General features: G+C 44.9%; 1 protein-coding gene across 2 annotated transcripts in view; it reads left to right on the plus strand.

Moving 5' to 3' along the window:
• The window catches only part of LOXHD1 (lipoxygenase homology PLAT domains 1), a 197,232-nt gene that overhangs the window by 113,841 nt on the left and 65,937 nt on the right, over positions 1-17,454 (plus strand). For both annotated transcript variants that reach the window (XM_032151710.2, XM_058438393.1), the window contains exons 21-24: positions 2,629-2,762; positions 12,718-12,881; positions 14,065-14,169; positions 16,626-16,754. In XM_032151710.2, coding sequence (XP_032007601.1) covers positions 2,629-2,762; positions 12,718-12,881; positions 14,065-14,169; positions 16,626-16,754 — 532 coding nt within the window. The remainder of the gene's footprint in view (positions 1-2,628; positions 2,763-12,717; positions 12,882-14,064; positions 14,170-16,625; positions 16,755-17,454) is intronic.

The following is a 17,454-nucleotide window of genomic DNA, read 5'->3' on the forward strand; positions in this document are numbered from 1 at the left end:
AATCAGGCAGGAGAAGGAAATAAAGGGTATTCAATTAGGAAAAGAGGAAGTCAAACTGTCCCTGTTTGCAGATGACATGATTGTATATCTAGAAAACCCCATTGTCTCAGCCCAAAATCTCCTTAAGCTGATTAGCAACTTCAGCAAAGTCTCAGGATACAAAATCAATGTACAAAAATCACAAGCATTCTTGTACACCAATCACAGACAAACAGAGAGCCAAATCATAAGTGAACTCCCATTCACAATTGCTTCAAAGAGAATCAAATACCTAGGAATCCAACTTACAAGGGATGTGAAGGACCTCTTCAAGGAGAACTACAAACGACTGCTCAATGAAATCAAAGAGGATACAAACAAATGGAAGAACATTCCATGCTCATGGGTTGGAAGAATCAATATTGTGAAAATGGCCATACTGCCCAAAGTAATTTATAGATTCAATGCCATCCCCATCAAGCTACCAATGACTTTCTTCACAGAATTGGAAAAAACTACTTTAAAGTTCATATGGAACCAAAAAAGAGCCCGCATTGCCAAGTCAATCCTAAGCCAAAAGAACAAAGCTGGAGGCATCACGCTACCTGACTTCAAACTATACTACAAGGCTACAGTAACCAAAACAGCATGGTACTGGTACCACAACAGAGATATAGATCAATGGAACAGAACAGAGCCCTCAGAAATGATGCCACATATCTACAACTATCTGATCTTTGACAAACCTGACAAAAACAAGAAATGGGGAAAGGATTCCCTATTTAATAAATGGTGCTGGGAAAACTGGCTAGCCATATGTAGAAAGCTGAAACTGGATCCCTTCCTTACACCTTATACAAAAATTAATTCAAGATGGATTAAAGACTTAAATGTTAGACCTAAAACCATTAAAATCCTACAAGAAAACCTAGGCAATACCATTCAGGCCATAGGCGTGGGCAAGGACTTCATGTCTAAAACACCAAAAGCAATGGCAACAAAAGCCAAAATTGACAAATGGGATCTCATTAAACTAAAGAGCTTCTGCACAGCAAAAGAAACTTCCATCAGAGTGAACAGGCAACCTACAGAATGGGAGAAAATTTTTGCAACCTACTCATCTGACAAAGGGCTAATATCCAGAATTTACAATGAACTCAAACAAATTTACAAGAAAAAAACAAACAACCCCATCAAAAAGTGGGCAAAGGACATGAACAGACACTTCTCAAAAGAAGACATTTATGCAGCCAGAAAACACATGAAGAAATGCTCATCATCACTGGCCATCAGAGAAATGCAAATGAAAACCACAGTGAGATACCATCTCACACCAGTTAGAATGGCCATCATTAAAAAATCAGGAAACAATAGGTGCTGGAGAGGATGTGGAGAAATAGGAACACTTTTACACTGTTGGTGGGACTGTAAACTAGTTCAACCATTGTGGAAGTCAGTGTGGCGATTCCTCAGGGATCTCGAACTAGAAATACCATTTGACCCAGCCATCCCATTACTGGGTATATACCCAAAGGGCTATAAATCATGCTGCTATAAAGACACATGCACACATATGTTTATTGCGGCACTATTCACAATAGCAAAGACTTGGAACCAACCCAAATGTCCAACAACAATAGACTGGATTAAGAAAATGTGGCACATATACACCATGGAATACTATGCAGCCATAAAAAATGATGAGTTCGTGTCCTTTGTAGGGACATGGATGAAACTGGAAAACATCATTCTCAGTAAACTATCGCAAGGACAAAAAACCAAACACCGCATGTTCTCACTCATAGGTGGGAATTGAACAATGAGAACTCATGGACACAGGAAGGGGAACATCACACTCCGGGGACTGTTGTGGGGTGGGGGGAGGGGGGAGGGACAGCATTAGGAGATATACCTAATGCTAAATGACGAGCTAATGGGTGCAGGAAATCAACATGGCACATGGATACATATGTAACAAACCTGCACATTGTGCACATGTACCCTAAAACCTAAAGTATAATAAAAAAAAAAAAAGAGAAAAAAAAAAAAAACCAAAATTAAGAGTCAAAAAAGTTATATCCAAGAAGGCCCCATTTACTTATAGGGTCCTGGTGTGGTCTGCTTCCTCCCATGCATAGAGCAGTGTGTGCATTCACATGGTGTGATCCACATGGCCCTCTTCACACCTAAGTGGTGGGCAAATCCATCTTCAGTTTCTGCCAATCACTTTGGATTTGCCCAGCACTGGTTCATAGCAGGTACTTAATACAAATATGTGATTGAAGCAGATTATGCACACACCTGCACACATTGCAGAGGGTGTCAGTGCAACCCCCTCTCCTGCACACAAAACACCCACCACAAATGTGGGCATCCAGCCTCTCAAGGTCACCTTCAGTCTTCCTCTCCTCCTTCCACCTTCCTGACATAAGAGTGAGAAGATCCCCTGGCAGAGACAAGTTAGGGAAACAATCGTGCAGACCAAACACCAGACTACTAAGTGACATTCTCCATCATCCCCACTCCTGGTTTCTTTGGGTCTCACCATTGGCCTCTGGCTGGCTGCCCTGGTCCTTGGGAGGATGAGGCTGATGGCCAGGTGGGGAGGGGTAGGTCTTACCCCACTGAGTGTTCCCTGGCCCTTCCCAGACAGACACCTTCACCATCTATGCCATTGACCTGGGGGCCCTAACCAAGATTCGGATTCGCCATGACAACACAGGCAACAGAGCAGGCTGGTTCCTGGACAGAATAGAGATTACTGACATGAACAACGAGATCACGTGAGTGTAGGGGGCGGGGGGAAGGGAGGGGTGTTGCTCTGAGGGAGGCCCTGTCTGCCACAGAGGTAGTCCTGGAAGAAGACTGGGGGTGGGCCAGCTGTGACAGCAGAGGGTGAGGGTGAGCTGGGTGACACCTAAGGGTGAGGTGGACAGGCTGTGACATGCAAAAGTAAGGGTGGACTGGGATACACCTGAGAATGAGGGTAGGCAGTTATGAGGGTGAGGGTGGGCTGGGGGTGATGTCTGAGGCGGAGGGTGAGCTGGGTTATGCCTGAGGGTGCAGGTGGGCTGGGTGTGACATTAGAGGGTGAGGGTGGACTGGCTGTGACATCGAAAAGTAAGGGTGGACTGGGTGACAGCTGAAAATGAGAGTGGGTGAGTATGAGGGTGAGGGTGGGCTGGTGGTGATGTCTGAGGCTGAGGGTGAACTGGGTGACATCGGAGGGTGAGGGTGGACTGGCTGTGACACTGAAAGGTCAGAGTGGCTGTGACGTCAGAGGGTGAGGGTGGACTGGGTGACATCTGAGAATGAGGGTGGGCATGTATGAGGGTGAGGGTGGGCTGGCTGTGATGTCTGAGACTGAGGGTGGGCTGGGTGATGTTGGAGGGTGAGGGTGGGCTGGCTGTGACACTGGAGGATGAGGGTGGGCTGGCTGTGACGTCTGAGGGTGAGGGTGGACTGGGTGACATCTGAGAATGAGGGTGGGCAGGTATGAGGGTGAGGGTGGGCTGGATGTGATGTCTGAGGCTGAGGGTGGGCTAGGTGACATCTGAGGGTGAGGGTGGGCTGGCTGTGTTGCCTGTCATGGCCACCAGAGCAGGTTTGCCCACGTTGCAGGCTGGATGGGCATTGCCTCTCTCCCTCTTCTCTCATTGGCAGCCCCCAGTGTCACCTGCCCTGTGAGATGACAGTAGATCCCCCAGACCAGCAACTCTTGAGGTCCATCTGTTTAGAGAGACAGGATTTCCAATCCCTGTCAGACCCTCCTTGGTCCAGTCTCCATGCTTAGGCATAGCTCACCCACAAGCCTCTCAACATATAAAGCAACTTCTAGTGTATTCTTTTAATATTCTATACCAGGGGTCAGCAAACATTTTATGTAAAGACCAGATAGTAAATATTTTAGATTTTTCAGGCATTTGGTCTCTGGAACAACATCTTTGCTGGTGTAACACAAAAGCAGTCATAGATGATGCCTAAATGATTGGGCATGGCTGTGTCATTTTGATATGTGAAAATTACATGAATTTCAAATTTCAACACTGAAATTTGAAATTCATATAATTTTCACAGGTCAAAAAATATTATCCTTCCTTAGATTTTTCCTCCAGCCATTTAAAAATGTGAATCCATGCATAGCTTATGGATGTCCACAAGCAGGGTAGGCCCGATTGGGCCTGAAGGCCGTAGTTTGCTGACTCCTGTGGGAGGCTCACAGCTGCCACATGAGCTGGGTTGGGAAGAGAGTGTTATGTCTTCCCATAGGTCCACACCCCAGGGAGGTGAAGCCACAGCCCCATAATCAGTCAGTGCCACGGCCAGGACCAGAACTCCAGACTGTCCATGTTGAATTGAACGTGTTTTCCATTAGGCCTCATTGCCCCTTGGGTGTAAGGGGCCCAAGGGCAAGAAAAAAGAGAGAAGTCCCCTAGAATGAGTGGAGTGGGACAGAGAAGAAAGCATGAGTGATCCTGAGTGGGCTTTGGGGCTGCTGAGGGCCTGCCAGTGCCTAGAATTTAGTGGGCACCCTATCAACAAATATTTGTTGAATTAAATCAACTTTCCAGCCCATAGCCTTGTTGGGCTCCCCTCTGTGCAGGGCAGGGGGTGACAGGGTTCTCCCATCTCCCACCCCACCCTGCCCTACCAGCCCGAGGGAACACTGAGCCACAGCTCACAGACAGCCCATTGTCATGGCTTTTTGTGAGATCATTGTGACACCGCATAAAGGCCGTAGGACAGCTCCATGGCTGGGAGCCAGGGTCCTGACCTGGAGTCTGACCTCTGCCAGAAACTCATCAGGTCACCCTGGACAAGTCGTGCCATCTTTATGGGCTTTTGTTTCCTCTTCTGATAAATGGGCTTAATGTTGCCAGCCTAACTTCTTAAGATGTTCTGAAAATCCAAGGCATTTAAGCTTGGAAAGGAAAAAGTGCCAGAGAACTGTGGGGCTGGGGACAAACTGTGAACATCCCCAGCTTCCCCTTGCAGCTCCATCAGGGTTAGTAATTCTCTACCACTGATTTGGCATTTCTGGACTAGCCCAACAATTCAAACATTATTATAGCTTTGTAATCTATTGTAATGCCTGTCAGTACTTGTCCCTCTTCATTATTCTTTAAAAATATTAGCTATTCTTGCCTTTTTCAAATCAAGACATTAAGTGACTTGAAAAAAAAATCCTCTTGGAATTTTGATTGTTATGCCATTAAGTGTATGTGTAGAGAATTGCATATTTAGAATAAGTGCTACCCCCCGGTACACTTTTCCATTTATCCAGCTGTTTATGTACCTCAGTAATGCTTTACAATTTCCTACACATAACTGCTACACATTCTTGTTAAGTTTATGCCCAGGTATATTGTATTTTATTGCTCTTGTGAATAGAGTCTTCTCATTACTCTTCTTTTCCCCCCTCCCTTTCTCTTCTCCCTTCCTCCCTCCACTCTCCCCTTCCCTCATCTCCTCTTCCCCGTCCATCTCTTTCTCTTGGCATGGCTAGTTGACAGTCCTTTGCTTCCTTTGCTATTGAAGTAGCAGTCCGTTAGGGCTCTGTGATGAGCTGGCCTTAACAATCTTCAAGCCAAGAGCAACTCTATGCAAAGCCAACTGTGGGAGCTAGACAAAAAATTATAGAAGTTCAGAAGAAACCAAATCAGAATAGTGAATCTCCCCTTTCTTGGAGAGATACCACCTTTTCTGTCAATACCTACTGCCTTCCCTAGGCTCTCCATGACCTTTATGAGCTCAGAAATAAGGCCTTTGCAGCCAAAAGTATTTGAGAACACTGACATCTCCCTCACTGTTGACATGTCCAGTCAACATCCTCCATGCAGACTAGACCTCTTGGATGCCTCTCTGCCACTCATGCCCTGTCCCCAGTCCATTGGCAGAACCTGTTGGGCCTTCCATCAGAAAAGCATGAGTCCGACCTCATCCCTTCTATCTTCACCATCTCCACCCCCTGATTGAAGCTTCCTGACCTGATCCCTGCTTGCCCAAGGCCCTCCTATTGCCTACAGCAGCCCAGTGACCAGGATCACACCACTTCTCTGCTCCAAATCCTGCAGAAGCTCCTGGTCACTCAGAGTCAAAGCCAAAGCATGTTTGGTGGCCTGCTTGGCCTGCAGGTCTGCTCTATGCCCCTCATCTCTCTATTCTGGTTCCCCCTTGCTCACTCCTTGCTGTTCCTTGAACCCAACAGAAATGGTCCCACCTCAAGGCCTTTGTATTTGCCATCCATGCTCCCTAGCAGTCCTTCCCCCAGTGGCTCCCTGTCATGCTTTCTTCAGGCAGGCCTCTACTCAAATGTCACCTTCTCAGTGAGGCCTAGCATACCCCCTTCCCCTCATTTCTCTTTCTCTGTTTATTTTTCTCTATATCAGCTTATCATCTGACCTACAATAAGCTTGTGTATTTAGGTGCTGCTCATCTCCCCACAATAGAATGTAAGTTCCATGTCGTTAACGACCTCATCTGTTTCATTTACTGCTGCGTCCACACCAGCACCTAGAAGAATGTCTGGCACACTACAGGCATACCATAAATATTTATTAAATACGCTAATGAGTAAAAATGATGGCTAATATGTTGATTTATTCATTAATTTGACAAACACATGCTGTGCTAAGTGCTGGGGGTTAAATAGCTGCTCAGATATGACTCTGTTTTTGAAGAAAGGATGGTGATGGTCTAGGAGGCTGATGATTTAGGTTTAAGTACTTTCTCTTCCACTCTTTTGTGGCCTTGGGAAAGGCACTTTACTCCTCTGAGCCTCAGGCCTTCCATCCGTACAACGGACATAATAAACCTCACCCACGAAATCATCATGAGGACTAGATAAGAAAATGTGTTTAGGGGCCCAGCACCCTGCCTGATCCCAGTGCAACACAGCAGTAGTTCTTTCCCCTTGGCAATGAGAGTCCAATTAGTTAACATGGAAAAGTGGCTTGACAGCTGGGAAAGGCTGCAGGAATGTGTGGGATTATTCTTAAGGAGCTAACACTGTTACCAAGTGAAGGAGGTAAAACACAGGTGACTATAAGGCACAGTGACAGTGGTGGTTGTCTCAGGGTTGATCTCAGGGAGAGGAGGGAGTCGTGGGTGGGGACATCTTTGGGGCGAGATGGCATCTGAGATGGGCCTTCATGAGCAACAGCCTTGTTTGGTGCTTGGGAAAAAGAACATTAGAAATGGTTGAAAAAATGTGATGCAGGTGGCACAGAATTGGGCAATTGAGGGGCACACACAGAAAGGAATGAGTAATTCTATTTGGTGCATAAGGGACGTGAAGGGGTGGGAAACAGGAAAAAATGGAAAGGGAGGCTGGAGAGGAGCAGATGAGGGCATCCAAAGCCATGCTGAGGAGCTTGAGAACACACCCAGGCTTTTGGTTGGCCAGATTTTACAGAGAGGAAAAGACAGAAGCAGGAGAATGCCAGCTGGGGTCAGGCACTGGTGGGAGATGCTGGCCTGAACAGAAGGGATTGGGAGAAGATATAAAGCCATGGAGGCCTTGGCTCCCTGCGAAGTCACCCCAAGGGAGAGCTCCGTGTGGTTCAGGGGCTGTGCTGTCCAGTTGGTAGATGGCAGTCCAGGTCTCAGCAGAACCACTCCTAGCCCTCCTGGCCTCAGAGGCTGTTTGGAGAGCAGAGAAGCCTAAGATGGTGGAAACACAGGGAGGAGGGGGTTGGGGGTACAGTTTATTGATCTGCAATTCAATTGCCGAAAAGAAAATGCTCTTGTTTCTAAATGGAAGATATTTGAGGTCCTTTATAGGGGTCCCACGCTGGCAAAAAGTAATTAAGATTGTATGAAAAAGCCTGTTTAATGCTGGTTTGCAGCTGTGGGCTGTGAATATTTTGTTTTGTTTTTTTAATGCCTCAAGTGAGTTGGATTTAAAAAAAAAATTGTGTTAGAAAACACATAACATACAATTTATTACCTTAACCATTTTTAAGTGTACAGTTCAATAGTGTTAAGTATATTCACATTGTTGTGTATCAGATCTCCAGATTTTTTTCATCTTGCATGACTGAAACTATACCCATTAAACAATTACTTCCCTTTTCCACCTCCCCTGAGCCCCTGGTAACCACCATTCCACTTTTTGTCTCTATGACTTTGAGTACTCTAGGGAACTCACAGAAATGGAATCCTACAGAATTTGTCTTTTTGTGTCTGGCTTGTTTCACTTAGTGTGATGTCCACAAGCTTCATCTGTATTGTAGTACATGACAGGACTTCCTTCCTTTTTAAGGCTGAATAATATTTCATTGTATGTATGTGCCACCTTTTTAGGTGGATTTTAATGGGGTGTCCCGGGATCTGAAGTCTCCCTTGGGTCAACCTGGGCTCTGCACACAGCCTCACATCCCTTTGGTAAAGGTCTACACTCATCCAGGCTTTTTACAAGATTGTGATATCAGGAAATTTTATATTTGAACTCCTCCTGCCTTCTCGAGCTTGAGAGGCCCTGCTCCTTGGCCACTCTGAAAAAAAAATGACAGTTTACAAAGGCACTAGATTGATTTTTTTTATTAATAGTGATGTCACATTTAGAATAAGAAGAGACTAGTCTTTCCTTCCCTCCTTTGTGCTGCTCAGACAATTCCTGGGGTCTGAGGGTTGGCACCACCTTAGGCAAAAGAATGCTAGAATAAAGAACGTACATCTTCAAGGAAAGAGTGGTGGCTAATTAAGAAACTTGGGAGTTGGCTGGGTGTGGTGGCTCATGCCTATAATCCCAGCACTTTGGGAGGCCAGGGTGGGTGGATCACAAGGTCAGGAGATTGAGACCATCCTGGCTAACACGGTGAAACCCCGTCTTTACTAAAAAATACAAAAAATTAGCCAGATGTGGTGGTGGGCGCCTGTAGACCCAGCTGCTCAGGAGGCTGAGGCAGTAGAATGGCATCAACCCGGGAGGTGGAGCTTGCAGTGAGCTGAGATTGTGCCACTGCACTCCGGTCTGGGTGACAGAGCAAGACTCTGTCTCAAAAAAAAAAAAAGAAGAAGAAGAAAAAAAGAAACTTAGGAGTTATCTCAGGAATTTTGAAGAAGGGGATGAGAAAGGTTTACCCCCAGAGGAGACAATAGCTTTCAATTCTATTGATATTATGAGTGCCTTGTATGCCAGGGGCTATGGATACAACAATGAGTAAGCAGATTCTGCATTCATGGGGTCATAGTTTTCTCAGTAGGAGGAACAGACAAATATACTCCCTGAGCAACCTCTTCCATCCTTATCACTTCAATTACCATTTATTTGAGAATAATGCTCAAGTTGTATCAGTCAGAATAGGCTAGGTTTTGCTAAGTAACAAACAGGCCTAAAATGTCAGTGGCCTAACACAACAAACATTTATTTCTCACTTATATGTCTGATGTAGGGTATCAGGGGACTTTGCTCAGCATGTTCACTCAGGGACCCTGGTTGATGGAAGCTTTTCCTCAACATATGCTTCTGTGATCATCCTTATAGTGGAAAACTGATTTGACAGATCACACATTGACTCCTAAAAATCCCTTACAGCCCAGGGATTCCATGTATATTAACAAATAACCTAAAAATTCAGTGCTCTTCAGCTTCCAAAGCTATGAGCCTCTAATGTTTGGGTTTCAGAATACATGACAGAAATGGTGGGATATTTGGGAGTACATTGTCTTTAATTAGGGTATCTTTGTTAAGTCACTTAATCATTGGCTCTGCTACTTTGTCACCCTGTCCACATTTATTGGCTTGTTGATTAAATGAGATTGTACTACTTTCCTTTTTCTTTCAATACTCTAACTAGCTGCATTTTTAAGATCTGCAATAAAGTCTAATGCAGTCAATTTCAAAGACAAAGAGGCAAATGCCAAAAAAAGCTGGGAATATGTTTAGTGTCCTGGGTTTCATCCACATTTGATGTGATATTCTATGTTTTCTCTACCTCTGTTCCCAGCCCTGAAACAAAGATTTATGTTTTAATTGATGGCCTGGGAGGTCCTATAAGATCCTTAATAATTAAAGACGGATACCGTTCTTGAATGTTGTTTCATGTGGCAAATATGTTGGGTGGGATTTCCAGAAAGGGTTGAACAAAAAGTTATTAAATTTTTTTCCCTTAAATTTTATCTAACAAAAAGTTGTCCTCTGGAATCTGCCATTCCTCCAGGGATCCTAGAGGTCCCAGAATGTTGAGACAGAAAAGACCTTCCAGGTCATCTCACCCAGCCTTCTGGGTGGTACAGTTTAATCCCTAGGATCTCACAGCTTGTTAGGGGCAGAGGAGGGAAGCAAATCCAGAATTCCTGAGTTCCAGATCCATGCTTTTGTCATTACACCACTCCGCCAGGATTTACTCACATTGAATGTTGTCCAGACTTTAGCTTATAAGCAAAATGGAAAATTCTGTATGAAATTATTTATATTGTACAACACTTAATTTTGCAATCTCCTCATTCAATTTTTTACATTCAAGTGGAGTTTATACTTTTAACAGTTTCGAGCTTTTGGTTCAATGCTCAGTTTCAACCTCCTGCTTACTGAAGCCCTTATTCTTTCCTTCCATCATCCTTGTTTAGGAGTATGGGGAGCTTATCTGGCTCAGAACACCTGCATTCCTCTCATCTCCTTTGTTCACTAAAAATCCCCTGCCTGGTCCCCTCCCTGGTATCCAGAAGCCTGGTTGACCAGGATGTATTCCTGGAGGAGGAAGAGGCAGGGGTCAGTAGGCCTGGTGTCCTAAATCTTCATGTGTGCTTGTTGGCACTGTGGGGATAGAAGCTGAACGCCCAGCACTCAGGCCATACCTGACTCCTGCTTTGGTTCTGTCGGTACAAGGAGCAGGTTCTGAGAGGAGACGTGCTGCTCTCTGCAGTAGTGAGCATGCTGAGGGGCTTTAAAGTCGTGATGCAAGTATCTCAGGGACAATGGAGATTTTGCTCTGGGAAATCCAGACTCTGTGTGCATTTTCTCTTTGTATGCATGGGAGGGCTTGTACCTTTTCTGTCTCTTTGACGATTTTTCTCTCCCTCCCTGGCTCTTTGTGTGTGTCTCGCTCTGTCCTTGTCCTCCGCCAACTTCCTACACACTCTGTCTCCACCTCTGCTCTGACCCCAGCTCTTTCTTTATTTCTGTCTCTCTTCCTTAATTGGCCATAATTTATAACCGTAGTCTATTATTCATAAGTTATGTGATTGGATAAAATGTTAAGTTTCCTATTCATACATTTAAAGGCTAAGAAGCAGAACAGTATGCATTTTTCTCTTAAACACTAATTTAATGGTAGTTTAGTTCATATTGCCCCAGGTCGAGCTCTTTAAATCCGTGCCATCAATATAACATTGCCCCCCTCAGCACCCCATCTGAGCCTATTGACTGAGATCTTGCTCCCTGGTTCTGCTCCTCTAACATTTTGATACTTGGAGGCAATGAAGACTCTAGCAAAATGTGGGACTCAGACAAGGATGGGACCTTTGGCCTGCACAGCCCCTACGTCTCCAGACTTTGAGCAGTCCCTGAGTGGCCCTTGTGCATCAGGGCAGGGGTGGGGAAGGGGCATAAAGAGGGTGGAATGGCCCCAACTTAGAGATAGGCTGAATTCTCAGACCCTTTGTGTTATTCTGGAGCTTAGCACCCAGAGAGGAGATTCCCAGACCACAGCGTCCAGAGAGCCCAGGCATGGGCCAAGGAGAATGAAAGGGAAGGGAAGTCACAAGAGCAACAATAGCAGTAGCAATGCTCACTGAGAGCCTACATTGAGCCAGGCATTTTTATAAGCATTTTATGAGGTTAACACATGTAATCGTCACAACACCCTATGAAATAGGCAATATTATGCTTATTTTATGGTATACTGAGGCACAGAGTAGGGTTGCCAGTTAAATTTGAATTTCAGATAAGCAATGAATAATGTTTTTGTATAAGCACGACCCAAATGTTAGATAGAACACACTTAAAATGTTATGCATTGTTTATCTAAAATCCAAATTTAATAGGGATTTTGTAACTCTATTGGCTGAATCTGGCAACCCTAGCACAGAGAGATAAGGACACTTACTCAAGGTTGCATAACTATTAGTGGTAGAGCCAAAATTTAAACCTGGGTAGTCTGACCCAGGGGAGTCCTTAATTACCCCACTGTGCCTCCCATCCCTGGCCCTACCTTCACTCTGTGCAGGCACCTCCCTTGTGCTGGGTGTTACCTCCACGCTGAGGGGTCTGACTTGGACCTCCCTTTCCTAGATGGCCCCAGCAGTCTTCTATGCCAGCTCCTTAGCCATACTCTCTGTACCTTCCGAAAGCATACATAATTGGCTCATTCCATTAAAATCCATTAGTTCGACACTTATGTATTGTGCACCTACTATGTACAACCCTCTTTACTAAAGTAGCCCTGGCTAGTAGATTCATTCTGGAAAGGGTTGGAACAATCCCCATATGTCCCTCTCCTTCTAAATACTTCCATCCAATATGACCCTGATTGAGGCTCTGTGTGCTCCAGGCAGGTCACATAACCATTTTCAATGGAGCGTCTAGAGACAATGTCCCCATGTTTGTTCTCTACCGTAGGCAAATGACTAATGGAGTGATTCCCAGGCTGGGTAGAATAGCAGGGCAATGCTGTCAGGGGCAGAGAGGGGAGAGTTTGGGACCCCAGAGAGGGCCTCTCATTCTCAGCCCATGACTGCTCCTGGACTAGACCTTTCTAACAGGACATTCCAATCTTTCCCTATCCACCCCCACAGGTACTACTTTCCATGCCAACGTTGGCTGGCAGTGGAGGAGGATGATGGCCAGCTGTCCAGGGAGCTGTTGCCAGTGGATGAGTCCTATGTGCTGCCACAGAGCGAGGAGGGTGGGGGAGGCGGTGACAACAACCCCCTCGACAACCTGGCCCTGGAGCAGAAAGGTTTTCTAAACTAGAGCTGATTTCTTTCTCCAGCACCCCTCCCCTCTGCCTCTCCCTAACCCTAAGTCTCCATCTTCCTTCCCTCCCCTGTGGGCTCTGGGCACTTCCTCCCTTGACAGTCTATTGTATTGCCCTCTCATTCCTCTCTGATAAGACTGGGGAGGTAAAGGGGGCATAGTCTCATATATCTAGTGTAAGGCAGTATAAAGCACACAGCTTAGGACTGAGTTATTGTCAGAAATGAAATGGAATGGATTGGAATAAAATGGAATGAATTGGAATGGAGTGGAATGGACTGAATTGGGATGACTGGAATGGAATAGATTGGAATGAAATGGGATGGATTGGAATGACATGGAATGGAATGGAGTAGAGTGGAATGGAATGGAGTGGTGTGGAATGGAATGGAATATGGTGGGTTGGAATGGAATGGAATGGAATGTATTGAAGTGGAATGGAATGCATTGAAGTGGAATGGAGTGGAGTGGAATAGAATGGAGTGGAGTGGATTGGAATGGAATGAAATGGGATGGGTTGGAATGGAATGTACTGGAATGGAATGTATTGGAATGGAATGGAATGGAATGGAGTGGAGTGGAGTGGAGTAGAATGGAATGGAGTAGAGTGGAGTAGAATGGAATGAGTGTAGCCACTTCTGATTCAGTCTTGTGCCCTCCCCTATAGGCACTCAATGCATTTTTGTCAAGGGAAAGAATGAACAGTAACCTTCAAGAGTTCTGTGATGCTCCCCTGAAATATGCATCCCTAAAACTCCTCCCAGCCAGGAGGAGTCAGAATGGGGCTCCTGGCTGCTAAGCCTCTGACCCTCAAAGTCTCCCCTAACCTTCCTATCAAATCTATTGATTGAAGGCTTCCTGTATAAGCCAGAGGCAGAGGACTCACATCTCTACCCTCTGGAAGTTTCCAGACTAATGGTGACTGCAGAGTAACACATGCTGAAAAAAAATGATTCCTAGAAATAGCCAAAAGGAACATAGAAACATACTTATTACTAATCACTGGGCTCACAGATATAGGATTGAAGGGGCAAGAGAAAAATTGGAGTGATGGGGCTAGAGGGAGTGAATCAAGGAAGCCCTCCTAGAGGAGGTGGCTGTCCTCTTTCCTCCTTTCATGAGAGGAACAATCTACAATTCATTGCTCTATACTATTCTCTTGGCAGATAAATCTACCACATTCTCAGTGACCATAAAGACTGGGATTAAGAAGAATGCGGGCACAGATGCTAATGTCTTCATCACACTCTTTGGCACACAAGATGACACTGGTAAGAAAGCAGTGCAGGGCCAAGGTTCACCCACATTCTTCCCCAGGGAGACCAGAAGACTCAGCAGAAATTTCCAAGGGAATCCTAATTATGATTTTGTCTCTCAATAGGATGCAAGCAATTAGCCCCATTGAGAAAGGCAGTTCCTTTTTTTCTAAAAATTTTCTTCTTCTCTGAGCCAGCTTTCTTTTTCTGTTCTAATAGTGAAGGTAGCCCTGACTCCACCCAATAACAATCTGGGACAAGGTGGCTTTGCCCAACTTTCAATCAAATTCAGCCATGATACTGTCAGTATGAGGCACTGCAGGCATTGTAGAGTTGTTCAGAAGCATTTGCCCAGGTACTCAGAGAAGGTGGTGTTTAGTGTTGGGTCCAGCCATCTGCTCACGCCACTGTCCAGCCATTCTGTTGAGTTTAGAGAGGAGTCAGTCCCTCAAGTAGTCATCATACATTTGCTCAAAATCCTGCAGGTCCAGAGCCTAGTGCCAAGCATTATTGAAGAATAAATGGACCTAACCCTTGACCATGGGGTGCTCATATCTACTACAACAATGTGCTGGTAGAGAGCATGGACTTTGAAGCTTGTCTGATTGGTTCAAACCTCCACTCCACCATTTATTAGCTGTGTGACATTGGGCAAGTTGCTTAACCCCTCTGTACCTTAGTTTCCTCTATTTATAAAATGAGGATAAAATTAGTATGTGCCTTCTAGAGTTGTAGGTCTAATGAAGTTGAACATGTACAACATTTGAGACAAAGTGGCACTCAATAAACATTAATTAACATCAATTATTTAATAGATTGGATAAAGCAGATAATATATAATGATATAATTAGGTCATAACCTACAAATGTATGTGATTGCAATCATTCCTGAACCATGATCAAAGAAATTAATGGGCTTTGGCAACTGCTTTTATTAGCTGAGGCCGTTCTATGTGTTAGACACATTCTTGAGCATCCAATAGCCATCAACTCATTAAATCCTCACAACAGCCCTATGAGGAAGGGACTAAGACCTCTCCTTTTTTGATATTTGGAAAACCAAGTCTCAGAAACATTACATAATTTTCCCAAGGCCACCCAGTGGTAAGTGGTAGAGCTAGGCACTGGACCAAGGTCTGTCTGTCTCTCTGTATACTTGAACCAGGCTGTAGTGAGTCTAGGAATAGCAGAAGACTTTCTACATGAGGTGGGCCCAGAGCTGGGACTTATTGGGGTACAGGGACTTAAAGGCAAATGCAGTGCATGCTGAGGCAGGAGGACATAGCGATGACTCTGAGATCACCTCAGTTTCAGACTGACACTGCGGGCAGTCTCAGGACTGATTGTATATGTGAAATAGCTGGGGGTTGGGGCATTCAAATTCATCCCTCCTCTGTCATCCAGAGAAGATGCTCCAGAGATTCCCACATGTCTCATCCCTGAAGGAAACCCCATGTTTCCCTAGGGAACATAGAGAGTGTGGCTTTGTCACTGGCTCCCTCTCCATGTAGAGAGTTGTGAGGGTATGGAAGTGGTGCAGCATTGACTTAGAGCTCCACCACTGTCTCCTGGATGATTTTGAGTAAGGTACCTCTTTCAACATAAACTGGAAGTAAAAATGCACACCCTAAAGGGTTATTGTAAAACTCAGTGAAAGAACACACACCAAAAAAGTGCCCACTGTGAGTTGAACAGCGAGAGCACATGGACACAGAGAGAGGAACATCACACACTGAGGCCTGTCAGGGGGTGAGGGGTTAGGATAGGGATAGCCTTAGGAGAAATACCTAATGTAGATGATGGGTTGATGGGTGCAGCAAACCACCATGGCACGTGTATACGTATGTAACAAAACTTCACATTCTGCACGTGTACCCCAGAACTTAAAGTGTAATAAAAAAAATTTTTTAAAAAGATAAAAAGAAAATATTGTGTATATATACACCATGGAATACTACTCAGCCATAAAAAGGAATGAAATAATGTCTTATACAACAATTTAGATGGAGCTGGAGCCCATTATTCTAAGTGAAGTAACTCAGGAATGCAGAAACCAAATACTGAATGTTCTCACTCATAAGAGAGAGCTAAGCTATGAGGATGCAAAAACATACAAAATGATATAATGGACTGTGGGGACTCATTGCGGGAAGTTTGGGAAGGGGATGAGGGATAAAAGACATCATTGGGTACAGAGTACAGTGCTCAGGAGATGGTGCACCAAAATCTCAGAATTCACTACTAACTCACCCATGTAACCAAAAACCACCTGTACCCCAAAAGCTATTGAAATAAAAAATTGTTAAAAATGCCCACTGTGCAAAGGTGGCCAGTGGATGATAATTGCACAGTCTAAATTTGGTGGAAGTTCAGAAATTTGGTAATTTTGAAGAGGGATTAAAGGTTTGGGTCAAACTAGGCTTGAAAGGCCTCAGGTCCAGCCAGTCATGCTGGGGTCATCCGATCCACAGGAATGACCCTCCTGAAGTCCTCCAAGACAAACAGCGATAAATTTGAGAGGGACAGCATTGAAATCTTCACAGTGGAGACGTTGGATCTGGGAGACCTGTGGAAAGTCCGGCTTGGCCATGACAACACAGGTGTGGCTTCCCTCCCCTCTGTTCCCTGCTAAGACTTTAAGGACCATGGACAGGTACTTTTGGGCCTCTGGGAAAGATTCTGGAAATTTGAATGCCATCTGTCTTCTGTAATGACACACCTTCCTCAATCCCTTTAGCCCAGTAGAGCCCAGAGAGTCCTCAGCTGCACACAGAGTTTCTGGCCTAATTAGTCTAGAGCTGTACCTGGACACTGGTGATTTTTAAAGCCTTTATCAACCCCAGTGTCGGTAATTTTAATGCACAGCCAGATATGAAAATCTCCGATCTAACTCAGTAGTTCTTTGAGTGTGCAACAGAATCACCTGGGGGGTTATTAACTCACAGATTTCTTGGCTCCACCCCCAGAGCCTTTGATTCAATTGCATCATTCCTATCATTGGGTAAGATTATAAAGCTTTTGTAAACACAGGCTCTTCCTGGCATCCCTGAGTTCTGTTTGAAGCCCCTTCTTCAAGGAAGGACAGCATCCTTGCTTACTTTCAGTGCCCTCCCACCTCAGCCTCCCCCTACTCTCCTGTCATCTCCTATTGATGTTCTTTTACTCTTACTAATTTCACTGACAGCAGCCTGGAGTGTGATCCAGCTTCAACATCTGGGTGCACATTTTAATGGGAGTCACTTCAGCAATGCTGAAAGCAAAAGGGATGTCATGTTAATGGTATCAGCCAGCCACCTAAGG

This window comes from Hylobates moloch, unplaced genomic scaffold, assembly GCF_009828535.3.
Source record: "Hylobates moloch isolate HMO894 unplaced genomic scaffold, HMol_V3 SCAFFOLD_5, whole genome shotgun sequence".
In the NCBI taxonomy this organism is placed as follows: domain Eukaryota; kingdom Metazoa; phylum Chordata; class Mammalia; order Primates; family Hylobatidae; genus Hylobates; species Hylobates moloch.